The sequence below is a fragment of the Coenobita brevimanus genome, chromosome 47, assembly GCF_032717465.1.
Source record: "Coenobita brevimanus isolate Jiangsu-jjx chromosome 47, ASM3271746v2, whole genome shotgun sequence".
Taxonomy (NCBI): domain Eukaryota; kingdom Metazoa; phylum Arthropoda; class Malacostraca; order Decapoda; family Coenobitidae; genus Coenobita; species Coenobita brevimanus.
In genome coordinates, this window is record NC_137000.1 from 17,885,727 (window position 1) to 17,902,628 (window position 16,902).

General features: G+C 41.1%; 1 protein-coding gene across 1 annotated transcript in view; it reads right to left on the reverse strand.

The window, feature by feature from the left end:
* LOC145399103 (uncharacterized) overlaps positions 1 to 16,902 on the reverse strand; it is a 172,696-nt gene that overhangs the window by 36,302 nt on the left and 119,492 nt on the right. The window contains exons 16-20 of the mRNA XM_080271849.1: positions 16,471 to 16,672; positions 6,505 to 6,642; positions 2,623 to 2,696; positions 2,387 to 2,484; positions 1,531 to 1,630 (exon numbers count right to left, since the gene is read on the reverse strand). Coding sequence (XP_080127975.1) covers positions 1,531 to 1,630; positions 2,387 to 2,484; positions 2,623 to 2,696; positions 6,505 to 6,642; positions 16,471 to 16,672 — 612 coding nt within the window. The remainder of the gene's footprint in view (positions 1 to 1,530; positions 1,631 to 2,386; positions 2,485 to 2,622; positions 2,697 to 6,504; positions 6,643 to 16,470; positions 16,673 to 16,902) is intronic.

A 16,902-nucleotide genomic window follows, 5' to 3' on the forward strand; every position in this document is an offset into this window, starting at 1 on the left:
TTTCAATACCTCAGTGTTTGGGAGTTACAAAGGATAATATTCGTTAAGACTTATTAAAACTTCGGTGCCATCCCTACATAGCCTGCCAACAGACACGGGTTAGAGATGGGAGCTCGGCGTACACAGTGATACCGCATCTGATATTTGACTTTCACCTATGACCATGATCTCTGACAAATTTGCATGCAAATCAAATCACTTTCCCTCCATCACCACGCGCAGTGCATGAGGAAAGTATGATGCAAATAATATCAGTCATTCATAAGATAACGCCACACCCTAACACCGACCGCAACCTGTGACCCTGTACTGATCAGCACTAAACACTTAGTGCAAATCACTTCTTCCCAGACCCACACACAATGTATGTGCCGGTTTTGATGCACATCGGACAAGGCATTATTGCAATACTCTGTTAATACATACATACATACATACGTAAATACATACATACAGTACATACATGCATGCATACATGCTTAAATACATACGCACATACTTAAATACACACACACACACACACACACACACACACACACACACTCTCTCTCTCTCTCTTATATATATATATATATATATATATATATATATATATATATATATATATATATATCGTACATACTTAAATACACACACACACACACACAATCATTCTCTTTTATATGTATATGGGGAGCCTCTGTGGTACAGTGGTAAAGTGTGCGTTTTCGTACACTGGAGAGTGAGGGTTCGCGCCCCGCCAGGGTTATAAACTTTGGAAGCATTCTCCCAGCCATGTACTGCTTTGGCGGACACCAGGGGTGCTGTGGTTGAACCAGTGTCGCATGCTGTAAAGTATGTTTGCACCCAGTCGGTTGCGCGGGCCGATTACGCTTGGTTCACAGACTACACACACATCCAAAGCAATTAAAACACTACAATCACACTTACACACACATCCAAAGCCATTACAACACTACAATCACACTTACAAGTACTTCTCACCTTACATACAGTCTCTACCAGACAGCCTAAGCCACTTGGTAGAGATACATAGGCTGTATCGTCCCTACTTCGGTCGGGATGGGCCGGTCCTGCAGTGGATACTCAAACGGCTGATGATGATATATATATGCACAAGAACACGCGTAGATATGCCTGCACATAGAAGTATATGCACAAAAATGGATTCGATGACAACAGAAGCGCCTTCGGTTTTGCTAATGAAACCGTATAAGAATGAAGTGAATGAACACGGTGTTTTCAGCGTCATTTACTGATATACTTTCAAAGGTGCATAATACTGTCTGTCAGAAGAAATTACCATTTAATTAGTGCTTCTGTAGAGCCTACCGTATGTGTTAAAGAAATAATTGTTTGACGGTTTTAACATTCAGTTACCACAGAGCACCATTGTGTGACAATGTAACAAAATGACACTATACCTACCTCTCGTTTCCCGTTTATCTATTCTTCCCTGCAGCTCCAATCTTTCCTTACCCTCATTCGTTGTTACCTAAACCCTGCCCCCCCCCCCACACACACACATACCTGGCACAATCGTCGAGAGAGTTTACGTCTGAGAGCACCGGTCCTGAGGTGTTAAGGGAGACTCCCCCGAACACTGGATCATACTCCACCACATAGAGCCCTGTCGAAGTGTAGGATATGGTCACAGATGTTCACTCAGACGAAAGTTAAGTTGGCATGTCCAAATTAGGGCAGAATGAGGGAGTGAAGGAATAAGGTGTAGTTGGAGATGACATGATATTGGAGGTGGAGTTAGTGATGACGTATTCTTTGAGGTGGAGTTAAAGACAGAGATGGTTTGGTGTTAAAGCAGCAAAGTAATTAGATATTTGCAGGTGGGACTAGAGGTGTGATGTCCGAGTTAGGACTGAAGCAGTGAAGGTACCGACCCCTTGAATATGGTGGCAACTGATTATGCCTCAACCTTCCCACCTCAGCTTATATTTGGTTTTGGGGAGACTTGCTGTTGTCACACTGAAAAGACGTCTACATCTAGCACCTACAGTTAGAAAAGTTTTTTCTAAGCTGAATAAAGTCGTCTGCTTGTAGCAATATCAAAAAGTACTACCGTAGTGAAGAGGTTAAAGGTAAACTTTGAGGCACTGGTGTTAAGTTACGGCAGACTAAGAGTGTGAAGAGCGAGAGGTAGTTCGAGGCGCATTACTTAGAAGTGGGTTAGATGATTTAAGAGAGTTGGAGGAGTCAAAGCAGATTAAGGAAGTGAAGAATTGATAAGAAGGGCAAGATTTGTGGTGCTTAAGTTAGAGCAGACTGAGATAGTGAAAGATTTAGAGCAGAAAAAAAAGGAACATCTAGCAGGTAAATGATCATATCAGTTAGCAAGATGGTAATGAAAAAAATATATATTATGACTAACTTGAATACACGTCAGCAATCTTGTCGGGTTTCAGATCGGTGGAGTTAAGATCTACGAAGTGGATGGACGACAACATGCATTCACCCCCACCATCCTCCCTTGCCTCCCCGCCATCCCTTCTCCGGCCTCCTCTGCCGTTGCTACGCCATCCAAGGTTGCCGCCGAGTCTCCTACCCCTGCCATCAACACCGCCTGTGCCTATCCCGGCCAAACTGCTGCCCTCGCCTGGCTCAAACCTGTAGCTGACTGTAACACAGCGGAACTCCTTCCAGTTGATGCAGAACGTGAGACAATCATCAAGGCTGGCCACCTGAGAGAGAGAGAGAGAGAGAGAGAGAGAGAGAGAGAGAGAGAGAGAGAGAGAGAGAGAGAATAATAATAATATTAATAATGAGTACAGTAGGTCACTGCGAAACAATGAAAATGGTTCTTTTGGACCCTGCATATTATTTGTGAATTAGTACATAATTCGTCGTTATACTCTCATTTATAATTTCTTAATATTTCACTATTTATTCATTCATCTTTGTATAATACAGTTATTAAAAATATCTGGACTAAAGTCGGAGCGGTTAAGCGATGGCGTAATGAATGAGGATTAGGTGAGTGAGGTGTTGGCGCATCCCATTGCTAATCGAGGTGATGAGTATTAAAATAAAAATTAGGCTAGACGTTGAGTGACAGGTGAATATGAACAAGACAAAAGAAATCTTTGATGGCCGCACTCACCCCTGCAATACTGTAAGGGGAAAGAAATACACAGGTATACACTGATAAAATTGTTTTGATTATTTCATGTGATTTTTTTAATTTCTGTGCACTAAATTAAAAAATTAAAACTATTTTTCACCATAACATAACATTTTTTTTTTAATTACAGGTTTTCAAAAATAAATTCGGACTATATAATTATTTACATATGGATATTGTATTACAATGATATGTCTTAATTATTTTCTAATATTAAAACCCATGTTTAAAACAACACAGGTATTTTATCTGATAAGCCAGAATAAAGCTGGAACACAACACAGTGAAAGGTCATACCAGTACTGGAGTGCAGCAAACATATCTCAGTGTCACTCAGCTAATTGCCTAAGTAAATTATTTTCAGAGCAGTTTTTTTTATTACAGTAATATTTATGAAATTAGTGGTGTTTTATTGAAGAAGTGGTGATATTTATTTATTTATTTTGTTGTCTTAACAGATTATTTAAAATTTTGTTTTACTTTTAACAATCACAATATGGCGTCTAAAGGTTGTGTGAATAGCCCTGATCTTTTCTGCTGCATTTATGGAATTTTTTTAGTGAAAAAATTAAAACAGAATATAACAGATTTTGTTTAAAAAGCTTATTACGCCTACTCTTGAATAAAACTTGGTGATCAGGACAAAAAGTGGGTCCCTCACAGTGTCTGCTGTTTGTGCTGAGGAACTAAGACAATGGACAAAAGGTAAAAAGAAGGTTCTTACTTTTGGTATTCCGATGGTATGTAGGGAACCCAATAATCATGGTAACGATTGTTCCAGCAGAATTCAAGGAAACAACATAATCAGAAATTGTTTATCCTTAGCTTCCATCAGCAATATGACCTGTACCACATGGACCTGATCTACCAATCCCTGCTCCACCCGATAGTCTTGAATATGCGGAAACTCATTCAGAGGAAGAAAGTGCTGCAGTAGACGATGCAAATTTTGTACCAACGTGTTCAAGCAATGAGTCACAGCCATTCTCTCACGATGAACTTAATGATCTAGTAGGAGATCTCGGTCTCCCCAAAGAAGCAGTAGAGCTGTTGGGGTCCCAGTTAAAATACAAAAACTTATTTCATCCAAACGTAATTTTCTCTTGGCACCGAAAGAGAGAAAAAGAGTTTGTACAATATTTCAAAAAGGATGGATCCTTATTTGATTGCACTGACGTAAGCGGCCCAGATTATAGTACAGAAGAATGAAGACTATTCATAGATTCATCTAAAAGAAGCATGAAAGGGGTAGTTCTTCATAATGGTAATAATCATGCATCAATACCGGTTGTTCATTCTGTGCATTTAAAAGAAACGTATCAGAATTGGGAAGATCTTCTCGAGAAACTCAACTACTGTGAACACCGTTGGTTTATATATGGGGACCTGAAACTTCTGTGTATCCCACTGCGTCAGCAGCCAGGGTATAAAAAGAAATTCCATGTTTTCTCTGTGAGTGGGACAGCAGAGCCAAGGATTTACAGTGGGTTCAGATGGAATGGCCAAATTCAAAAACTCTACAGCTTGTGCCAAAAGCATCATCAGACCTAGCCTGGTGAATCCAGATAAAGTGCTTCTTCTACCGCTTCATATTAAACTTGGATTAATGAAACAGTCTGACAAAGCCCAGTCAAAAGATGGAGCCTGTTTTATGTATTTGTGCCAAACGTTTCCTGGTTCGTCTGAAGCTAAATTGAATGAGGGCATATTTACTGGACTTGATATTAGAAGACTGATATCTGATGCAGAATTTGATGGTGTGATGAAGAACCTGAAACGAGAGGCTTGGGTATCATTCAGGGAAGCAATATCTAAGTTTTTAGGTAACAATAAGGATCCAAATTACAAAGTAATTTTGAGAAATTTGTTGGTCAAGTTTAAGGAGTTGGGTTACAACATGAGTCCCAAAGTTCACTTTTTGGATTAGCATTTGGAATTTTTCTCCGAAAATCGTGGAGCGGTGAGTGAAGAACAGAGTGAAAAAGCCATCAGGATATCAAGGATATGAAAAGAAGGGACGTTGGGATGTCAGTATGGTGCCGGACTATTGCTGGATTATTCATAGGGACGCACCAAAAAAAAAGTGTACAAACGACTGGGCACCAAAGTTCTGAGGGAAAAAAAAAAAAAAGAGAACTTACAAAGACTAGGGAAGCTAAATGTGTGTCATGGAATATATAGTGTTGTTTTCTTTATGTATGTGTTTAAAAAAGTACAGTGACTATATATTTTATTTTTCAATTAATTTAGAAAACTATTGTGTTGATCGACTGAAATTTATAATTCGATATATTTTAATCAAATTTCTTTTTAATTCTATACTAAAATGTGATGTGATGCAAACATTCTAAATGTATTTTTTATTGTGTTCATAAGTCCAATAAAAAATAACTACTCAGAATTGAAACATTTTTTAATTATTTTAATTTTGCAGACCTTTGTTAATTACGGGGAGATGGAGGAGCGAACCTCGTGGGTCCCAGCCTCAATTAGTATGGTCCGGATGATGGTCTACTACTGTCCAAAATTTCATACGTCTACATAAAAACTATGGTGTTGTCTCCTCCTGGTGGCAGTCCTCAAAATGGGGGGTAGCCCTCAGGGGTCTCATCTCTCCTAATACTTGGCCGGGGTGACCGTCTACCAGTAGGCAAGATTTCGTATTCGAAGGTTAAAAATCATGACTGTGCATAAAAGCTCACCCTGCCTGAGACGTGGCTCCAGAAGAGATCAACTATTATGCAAAATTTCATGTTATTAGACAAAAAACTTTTTTTTTTTTTTTTTTTTCCCCTGGGGGCCGCCTGCATCTGTTCGTGGGGGAGGGGGGCGTGTCGCTGAGAGTACCACCCTGCTTAAAACTTGGCTGGGGAAAACGCCTACTAATATACAGTTTCGTGTTCCTAGGTTAACAACATTGGCCAAACATAACAGCTTTGCCGGGATATCCAGGGTGGCCCCCTCTCCCATCTGGGGCAACGCAGTGGTTTTACCCTTCCCAAAATGTGACTGGGATGAATATCAAGGTGCAAAATTTCATGTTCTCTGGTTTAAAAAATTTAGCAGTGCATAGGGACTGGCCGAGACCACTAGTAAAAATCTGGCTGTGTCTAATAGTTTTGGGTGGGAAACTCTGGGGTCGCCATCTCTATCTAAGCCTAGCCAAGAGGGAGGTCTGCCATGGTGAAAATACCGTGTTCCGAAGACTTCTTTCACAAGGTCGGGATCCATTCTTTAAGACAGTATAGTAACTCAGTGAGTGACACAGTTAGGGACAACTACAGCATTTACCCGCCCGTGTGAATGGGGCAAAAAGTGAGGCACCTGAGAGAGAGAGAGAGAGAGAGAGAGAGAGAGAGAGAGAGTACCTGGAGCTGTGTGAAGTCAGGAGAGGTGAGGACAGTAGAGGTGGCCTGCAGTTTGAACTCAGACCTCGCAGCAGCATTGGGGTCGTACCCGTAGTAGTGAAACGCCTCCGTAGCTGACAACAGTACCAGGCCGTCCTCCTGGAAGTGGAGGGAAGTAGACAGACTGACTGTACAAACTGAGGTGCATAAATTAGCAGGAAGTGAGACATGGTGAAGAGATCACAGGCAACTGTTTAAGACAGAGAATATATGTACGTACACACACACACACACACACACACACACACACACACACACACACACACACATATATATAAATATATATATATATATATATAGATAGATAGATAGATAGATATGTATAGATATACAGTATCTCTCTCTCTCTCTCTCTCTCTCTCTCTCTCTCTCTCTCTCTCTCTCTCTCTCTCTCTCTCTCTCTCTCTCTATATATATATATATATATATATATATATATATATATATATATACCAGGTATATATATATATATATATATGTAGGCTATTGGGGAATCACACATTGCATGTGTGAACATATTTATTGAAAGTTTTTAACGATTTAACCGGGAATCGAACCAGAGACCAATTGATGAGAACCAGACACTGATATCAATATGCCATGGAGTGAAAAGGCTAAGCCAACTGAATTCTTTGAAGAACCAGGTCAATCCATTAAGGGAGGCTATGTTACAACTAGAACCCATATAATGACACATTTCAGTCAACTCAGCTATTATCATGGTATGGTGTCAAAAGAAAGGAGGGTTTTATGTTTTTTTTATTACGGATATAAGTATTACTTTATTCTGGCTTACGTTGTCAATTTTCAGAAAACAAGAAATTTACCTGTATAAACTTTCTCTTCAAACAGTAGTCAGGAATAATCATTCACTGGTAACGAATTAGTAAGTATAAATACTGTCGGTCTCCTGAAAATGAGCCTGCCCCTGACAAATTAATAATTCATCCTGGAGCTTAGTAATACTAAACCATGCTCTTCCTCTCGCCTCTCCTATCTTACACGAACGATTTTATTGTGAATTACTGTGAGAACTGGCTGTCCTACCAGTAGTGATTAATTAAAGTTTCTCAAGCTGGGAGCAAATTAAGTACGAACAATTTGGAAAAGCGAAACACGATTTTACACTTAATCGAGCTCAAAAGATAAGCTGTAAATTTATTAATTACAACTAAATGAATGCTAACGTTACAAGAGAACTTATGGCAAGTAAATTTGCTTGCTCACACACTCAAGCTACCCAACACTCCTAAATCTAGAAAACAGAAGAAAATACTGGTCAATGTAGAGATGTGGAGCCTAGGAGATCTGTTCAAACCAAGACACCGCCAAGACATCACGGGCGGCCTTCGCTGATCACTGCTGGGGGTCATACTGTCCTGAACCGACGTTGAGGATGGAGTGACAGTGCTGCAAGGAGGCTAGGTGATTTGCTGCTCAAGACACTCGGGTAACCTTCACTTATCGCTGCTGCATCACGCTGCTCTGCCCTATGTCCATCTCTCGGGGCTACCAATTTTCGACGGCTGTGTTGACACCACTGAGCTCAATAGTATGGAGACTCTTTGGAGAGGCTTTCTCATGGGTAGCATCACGTAGTTTGTGTAACCGCCGCCAGGGGCCCAGGGCGGCTCTGTTGCTGTTTATCTACACCACCGACGCCGACGTCTTTTGAAATCAGCCGATGAATTCGGAAAATATAGTGCCATGGCCCACTGCTTAGCTTATGTATGCAACAGCGAAACAGAAACAGCAAGGTAAGAACAGTGATCCAATTGCATTACCATTGTGGAGGCGACGAGTGCAGGTGCTTCAATGTGGCGGCCAAAGTTACACACTCGCTGCGGAGATAGCCTCTCCAGCTCAGTGGTTCACACTCGATGCAAGACATGATCCGTGGAAAGAGGGAGGAAGTTCCTCTCCAGGCAGTTACAGGGGCGGGGTGAAACGGTATTTGTATACTAATTCTCTCAGTGGTACACTACTGTCTGTGCATATAAGCAGTCACTCCTGAAACAATGATATATGTTTTTAAAATTTATTCCAATTGGAGTGGTGACATGGGACGGTTAGAACTGAGCGAATATCCACAGGCATTCGTAGACTCCCATCATACGTTGTCGCGATTTCGTGAGTGTAGTGATATCAGTGCCTGGCTCCTGTCAAGGAGTTCCTGGTCTGATCCTCTGGTAAAGCGTTAAAAACTTTCCATATACAGTACCTCTGTATATATATATATATATATATATATATATATATATATATATATATATATATATATATATATATATATATATATATATATATATATATATATAAATCATCATCATCATCATGAGCCGTTTGAGTATCCACTGCAGGACCGGCCTATTCCGACCGAAGTCGGGACGATACAGCCAATATATCTCTACCAAGTGGCTTAGGCTGTCTGGTAGAGATCGTATGTAGGGTGAGAAGTGCTTGTAAGTGTAATTGTAGTGTTGGAGTGGCATCGCATGTGTGTGTAGTCTTTGAACCAAGTGTAATCGGCTCGTGCAAGCCGACTGGGTGCAAGCATACTTTACAGTAAGTGACACTGGTTCAACCACAGCGCCCCTTGTGTCCGCCAATGCAGTACGTGGCCGGGTAAACACTCCCAAAGTTTATTACCCTTGCAGGGCGTGAACCCTGATCCACCGGTGTACGAAACGCACACTCTACCACTGTACCACAGAGGCTCCATATATATATATATATATATATATATAGATGTGTATATATATATATATATATATATATATATATATATATATATATATATATATACTATAACGGACTAATTGGGGCCCAAACCATTCCGAAAAATGCGAAATTCCGATAAAAGCGACATCCGGACTTCCCCTTGCTATTCCGAACTTTTTCCAATATATCAGACATTAGCCCGGATTGCATGAACAGTTTTTAAACTGTTTTGACTACCACAGCACTACTGTACTGTGTTATTACTTCAGTACATTAATAAAATGGTATAATATGTATAATAATTCTGTACTGTACACTGATAAACATGGCTTTTATTTACCTTATTGTGGTGAACATAGCTGAATTGGTCAGACACTCTGGACTGCTTCTGGCTTTATCAGACTTTTTCCAATATATAGAAATTTAGTCTGGTAGCTCCTCGAGTCTGATAAAAGCGAATTCCGGTCTATTGAAGTCCGTTATATCGAGGTTTTACTATATATATATATATATATATATATATATATATATATATATATATATATATATATATATATATATATATATGGCGCGAAAGTGGACGCATGTGGAGTAACTGAAACTAAATGGCGAGGTGAGAGCGTGAGAGAATGGGAGTATGGATGGGGTATATGTGCAGGAGTGGGTGAGAATGAAAGGGCAAAAGAAGGAGTGTGTATTGTTGTGAGTAAAAGATGGAAGAAGAACATAGAGAACATTGATCAGTTGGCTCAAGGATTTTGTGGGTAAAACTGAAAGTTAGAATACAAGTGTGGGCGATTGTGTACGTGTATGCGCCAATGCAAGATTGTGCAAGCAAAGTGGGAGAAGAGTTCTGGACAAACGTGGAAGTGTGCATGGAAAAGTTTGGAAGGAATGAGAGAGTGTTTTTGATTGGTGATATGAATCGTAAAGTAGGGAATGTGAAGGTGGATGGAATAGTTGGTGAGTGGGGTGTGCCTGCTGAGATAGATGAGAATGGCAGTGCATTGGTGGAAATTTGTGCCGGGAGGGGGTTGGTGATAGCCAATACCCTCTTCAGGCACAAAATGATCCACAGCTATACATGGCGAGTGATGAGAAATAGCAGAAGGGAAGGACGAGAGGAAGGAGTAGTTGCAAGGAGAGTGGAAAGGTTACAAAAGGATGAAAAAAAGGCAGTACATAAGAGAGAAGTGGAGGAACGATAGGGTAAATATGAACTGGAGAAGATGGGGGACGTGGAAGGTGTGAGCAAGATATTCACAGAAGAAATATGTGCAGCATGTGATGTGGTGGGGTTAAGAGAAGACGGAAGGGGGTGCAAGGAACAGCATGGTGGAATAAAGAGGTGAGACAGGCTGTGGCACAAAAGAAGAAAGCATACAATGAATGGATGAGAAATAGGGGCGTGGAAGAAGTTGAGAGGCGGAAGAGAGAATTACATGTAGAAAGGAAGAGAGAGGTGAAATATTAGTAAGAGAGAGTTAGAAGAAAGTGGATGAGGAATTTGGAAGGAATTTCACCGTAAAGTGGAGGGACTGTAAGAAAATGTTCTGGAAAGAGGTGAAGAGAGTAAGACAGGGTGGCAGTGAAGTTAGTAGGGCAGTGAAAGATAAAAATGGTAAATTACTAGTGGAGAAGGGAGAAAAGTGAGCAGATGGAGAGAACACCTTAAGGAATTGTTGAACATAGAGAATGGAAGTAATGTGAGTATAAGTGGCTGGGGAATGGCTGGGAGAAGGAGGGAGGTGAGAAGACAGGAAGAAATCAGTAGGGTAGAAGTTGTGGAAGCAATGAAGAAAGTCAAATTGAGGAAAGCCCCAGGAATTGATGGACTGTGTGGTGAAATCCTGAAGCAAGGGGAAGAGATAGTAGTAGAATCGATGTGGAAGATGTGCAGATTAGCCTTGGAGGAAGGTAGTCTCAGAGGATTGGAAGTCAGGTATAATTATTCCTTTGTACAAAGGAAAAGGGGAAAAAGAAGTGTGTGGTAATCGTTGGGGCATTTGTCTTCTTAGTGTAATAGGAAAAGTGTATGGTAGGATACTTATTGACAGAGTTAGGGAAATAACAGAAGAATTAGTTGGAGAAGAACAGGGAGGCTTTAGGAAGGGAAGAGGTTGTGTAGATCAGATATTCATTCTTAGATCTTTAGTGGAAAAGTTTCTAGAGAAGGGAACGAAGTTGTACACGGTCTTCATGGATTTGGGGAAAGCATATAACAGGGTGGATACACAAAGATTGTGGAAAGTATTAAGAATATATGGAATAGATGGGAAGTGACTGAATGCTGTGAAGAGTAAGTATGATGGTGCTAAGGCTGCAGTGCGTGTGGATGGTGAACTAAGTGAATTTTTCTCTTTGAAGGTTGGGTTGAAACAGGGATGTGTCATGTCTCCGTGGTTGTTCAATCTGTACATGGATGGGGTAATAAAATTTGTACAATGTAGGGCATTGGATGTTGGAGTGGCCCTAGTGAGAGAGGATAGTGTTTGGAAACTCCCTGTACTGTTGTTTGCAGTTGATACTGTGTTGTTAAGTGAAGACGAAGGGGAGCTGCAAGGCTTGGTGGATGAGTTTGGGAGAGTGTGTAAGAAACGGAATCTAAAGGTGAATGTAGGGAAGAGTAAAGTGATGGTCTTTGAGAGAGGTGAAGTCAGTGAATGTACAGTGAGGTTGGATGGTGAGGAAATGGAAAATGTGAGTACGTTTAAGTACTTGGGTAGTGTGATGAGTAAGGATGGAAGTTTGGAGGGTGAAGTGCTTGAAAGAGTACAACAAGGAAGAATGGTTGCTGGTTCCTTGAAAGCAGTGATAAGAAACAGGGAAGTGAGCATGGAAGTGAAAAAGTTACTACATGATAGTATTGTGATACCAAGTCTAACGTATGGAAGTGAAGCTTGGACGTTGTTGGAAGGACAAAAGTCGAGAGTGAGAGCAGTGGAAATGAGTTATGTAAGAGGAGCCTGTGGAGTCACATGGAGAGACAGGCTGACAAATGAGGATATAAAAGAGCGTTGTGGTGTGGCTGTGGATGTGATAGGAAACGTTAGGAGGAACACACTGAGGTGGTTTGGTCACGTGGAGAGGATAGAGGGTGAGAGACTGACGAGGAGAGTGTATGTGAGTGAGTGGGAGAGGGAAGAGGGAGGCCGAGGATGAGATGGAGGGATGGAGTGGAGAGGTATATGACAGAGAGGGTTGTGAGTTGGGAGGAGGGCAGTGAAATGGCGGGGGACAGGGCGACGTAGAGGCGATTTGTTTGTGGCCAACCAGTACGGGATTGAGGCGTCTGGCATTAGAATATATATATATATATATATATATATATATATATATATATATATATATATATATATATATATATATATATTTTATGCAAAGAAGAATGAACCAAAGGCTGAGCCCACATGAACGCTACTTTTTTTTTTTTTTTTTTGCAAGAAAAAAATAAAAACAATACAAAGGAGAACCAAATTCAAGATCCATTCATATCGAGATGCCTGGACACACTGCGTTTGAATGACTGGAGATTTTAGAAAGTAGGAAATACAGACAGAGGGAGATAGTTCCAGAGCTGACCTGTTGTATAAATGAAAGACTGGGAGTAACGGTTAACTTTTGCATTAGAGAGTTGGACAGAAAAGGGATGAGAGTTTGTTGCTAGACGGGTGCTACGCGCCCAGCATAAAGGTGGAGGGGTGCAAGCAGACAGTTCAGAGGAGCAATGACCACTGAAGTAGCGATAGAAAAGAGATAAAGAGGCAACAGTGCGGCGAAGAGACAGAGGTTGAAGGGAGCCAGTCAGAGGAGGAGAGTTGATGAGACAACTAGCCTTTGACTCCACCCTATTGAGAAGAGCTGTATGTGGGGAGCCTCCCCACACATAAGAGTTGTACTCTAAACAGGGGAGAATAAAACCCGTGTATAAAGTCAACAACCGTGCAGGGGTAAAGAAGGAACGGAGTCAGCTTAGCACACCTAATCTCTTGGAAGCAGATTTTACAAGAGATGCAATATGATCTTTCCAAGATAAGTCTCGTGTGAATGAAACCCCAAGCATGTTCAAGGATGAATCAGGATTGAGCTGGATATTATTATACATTAATGGGTACTGCTGTGGAAGATTTTGACGGGTTGATAGGTGTAAAAACTGAGTCTTTGATGCATTAAAAACAACAAGATTATTTTCTCCCAGTCAGAGATACAAGCCAAGTCAGCCATAGCCTCATCCCTTGTTTGTTGAAGTAACTGGTGAGGTTGACGTTGCAGGAACCGAATGGAAAGGTGAAGGGTGGAGTCATCAGCATACGAGTGGATAGGATTAGATGTACAGCTTAGAAGATCATTGATGAATAAAAGAAAGAGAGTTGGTGATAGGACAGAGCCCTGAGGAACACCACTGTTGATAGATCTAGGAGAAGAACGATGGTCGTCTACAACAGCAGCTATAGAACGACTAGAAAGGAAGCTAGAGATGAATGCACAGATAGAAGGATAGAAACCATAAGAGGGCAGTTTGGAAATTAAGGATTTATGCCAGACTCGATCGAAAGCCTTTGAGATGTCAAGTGCAATGGCAAAGTTTTCGCCAAAGTCCCGAAAGGAGGATGACCAGGAGTCTGAAAGGTAGGTGAGAAGATAGCTAGTGGAGCGTCCCTGACGGAACCCATATTGACGATCAGAAAGAAGGTTGTGATAGGAAAGATGCTTTAAAATGTTTCTATTAAGAATCGACTTGAAAACTTTGAGACACAGGATGTTAAAGCAATTGGACGATAGTTAGAGGGTTGGGAATGATCACCCTTCTTTAGGACTGGCTGAATGAGAGCAAACTTCCACCAAGAAGGAAAGGTACAAGTTGACAGACACAGGCGAAACAGTTTACCTAGGCAGGGTGTAAGCACAGAAGCACAGTTCTTGAGGACAACAGGAGGGACTTCATGGAGCCCATATGCCTTGTTAGTACTGAGGCCTGTGATGGCAGAAAATACATCAGCTGAAGAAATTTTAATGTCAGTCATGAGGAAGTCAGAGGGGGGAAGTGATGGAGGAACAGCACCGGAATCATCTAAGATGGAATTGGAGGAGAACGTCTAAGTGACCAGATCTGCTTTATCAGTAGAAGAAATAGCTACAGAGCCATCAGAATAGAATATAGGACGGAAGGATAATGAGGTAAAGTTATTAGAAAGGTTTTTGGCAAGGTGCTAGAAGGAACGGGAAGAATTCGAATTGGAGAGTTGAGAGGATTTAGTACGGATGAAATTATTTTTAGCAGAATGAAGAACAGACTTAGCACGATTTCGGGCAGAAACATAAAAAAGATGTGATTTAGTGGTGGATTGGCTCCCATACCTTTTATAGGTCCTCTCCTTGATGCGGATAGCATTACAACAAGCGTGATTTAACCAAGGCTTTCTTGCATTAGTCAAAGGATATGAGAAAGGAATGTATGCTTCCATGCCCGACAGAATAACCTCCGTAATGGGCAAGGTTAAGGTAACAAGGTTATGATCGGAGGAGCCCAACGGAGAGAAAAGATTAATAGTGTAAGCAGAAAGATTAGTTGTAAGGAAATGGTCAAATATGTTGGAGCTCTCTCCACGGCAGTTAGGGATATGGGTAGCGTGCTGTACAAGCTGCTCTAGGTCGTTTAGGATACAAAAGATGAAGGCTTGTTCACCAGGTGGATCAATGAAAGGAGAAGAGAGCCAAAGGTAGTGGTGAACATTGAAATCTCCTAGATGGAGATATCAGGGAAAGGAAAGATGGATAGAATGTGTACTATCGTAGAAGTAAGATAGTCGAAGAATTTTTGACAGTCAGTAGAATTAGGATATAAGTAAGCAGCGCAGATATATTTTGTCAGAGAATGACAAGAAAGCCAAAGCCAGAGAGTAGAGAATTCAGAAACATCACGTTCAGGAACACGAGAACAAGATAGGTGGTTGCGTACATATACTCAGCATCCATCTTTGGCTTTGAAATAAGTAGAAAGAAGGTAGGAGGATACAGAAAAGGGTTTGCTGTCAGTTGCCTCAGACAGCTGAGTCTCAGTAAGGAAGAGGTGAGGTTTAGAGGAGGAGAGGAGGTGTTCTACAGACAGAAAGTTAGAGGAAAGGCCGCGAATGTTGCAGAAATGAAGAAGAAGGGAGTCAGTCAGTGGATCCAGGAAGCTCAACGAGTCGTCATCGGGAGAGGGGCGGATATATCTATCTATCTATCTATCTATATAATCTCTCTCTTTCTCTCTCTCTCTCTCTCTCTCTCTCTCTCTCTCTCTCTCTCTATCTATCTATCTATCTATCTATATATATATATATATATATATATATATATATATATATATATAATATATATATATATGTGTGTGTGTGTGTGTGTGTGTGTGTGTGTGTGTGTGTGTGTGTTTTGTTTTACAATTTGAGTGGATTAGCTCAGGTAATCTTGTGTGTGTGTGTGTGTGTGTGTGTGTGTGTGTGTGTGTGTGTGTGTGTGTGTGTGTGTGTGTGTGTGTGTGTGTGTGTGTGTGACACACATACACAGACACACGCACTTACACAAAATCACCTGAGCCAGTGCATTCAAATGGTAAGATACGATGATAACCCCTTCAGTTCGACGTCGTATACCTTCCACTATATTCTTGGTACAGCCAGATGAGTTTGCTGACCTTAGGAAGGGTCTGTACTTTTAATAAGGTTAAATACGGCCACAACTAACGTTTCATCTCAAAATGTTTCTCCTAAGCTGAACAAAATCGTCTGGAGGCAACAAAAGAATAAATCAATAACTACGTGACCAAACTGAAGGTGATAAGCATCTCATGATCACATATTCCCTTTTCTTATGGATAACGCCTGACAGTTGCACTCACATGAAAACCAGTATCAAGTATACTATAATCCTGGCCGTGTGTGTGTGTGTGTGTGTGTATGTGTGTGTGTGTAGCCAAAACTTGAAAAAGGATTATGATGAAACGTGGCGGCAGGATGGTTTCAATTTCATGTCGATTGATACATTCTGAAGGTATGTTTTGGTCACTAATGATTGTCCCAGTTGGTGTTATAATACGCGCACGAGGAAGAGGTAGTAGGTCATTTCCGTGAAATTGCACATATATATAGCTTTGAAGAGAGAGAGAGAGAGAGAGAGAGAGAGAGGGAGAGAGAGAGAGAGAGTCATCCTTCTAAACACTCTCACCCCATAGGGCAGCACGATAGTGAAAAGGTGGTCGTGGATGGCCTTGAGGAGCAGCGTGTGTGCCTGTGATGTGGGCGGGTCGGGGAGGGATGTGTTGGCGATTGAGAGGACGTACAGGTGGCATCCCTCAAGCGCTTGAGGTTTACCGTCTGTGCCCTGAACGCGGCTTAAGTAGCACTGGTCCCCGCACAGGTGAAAGGATCTGTAAAAAAAAGAAAAAAAAAAAAAGAAAGAAAAAAAAAAGGCCTGTTAGAGGGATGATGATCATCATGAAGATAATAATGACGAGTTGGATTGGAGTGAGAAGATTGGTGATAATGGCTATCAATATATTATAGATGATGGCGATTATATGATACTCATGACAATGATGATGATGATGATGATGACAGGCATAAGGAACAAGATGAAGAAACGACAAAGGGAAAAGGC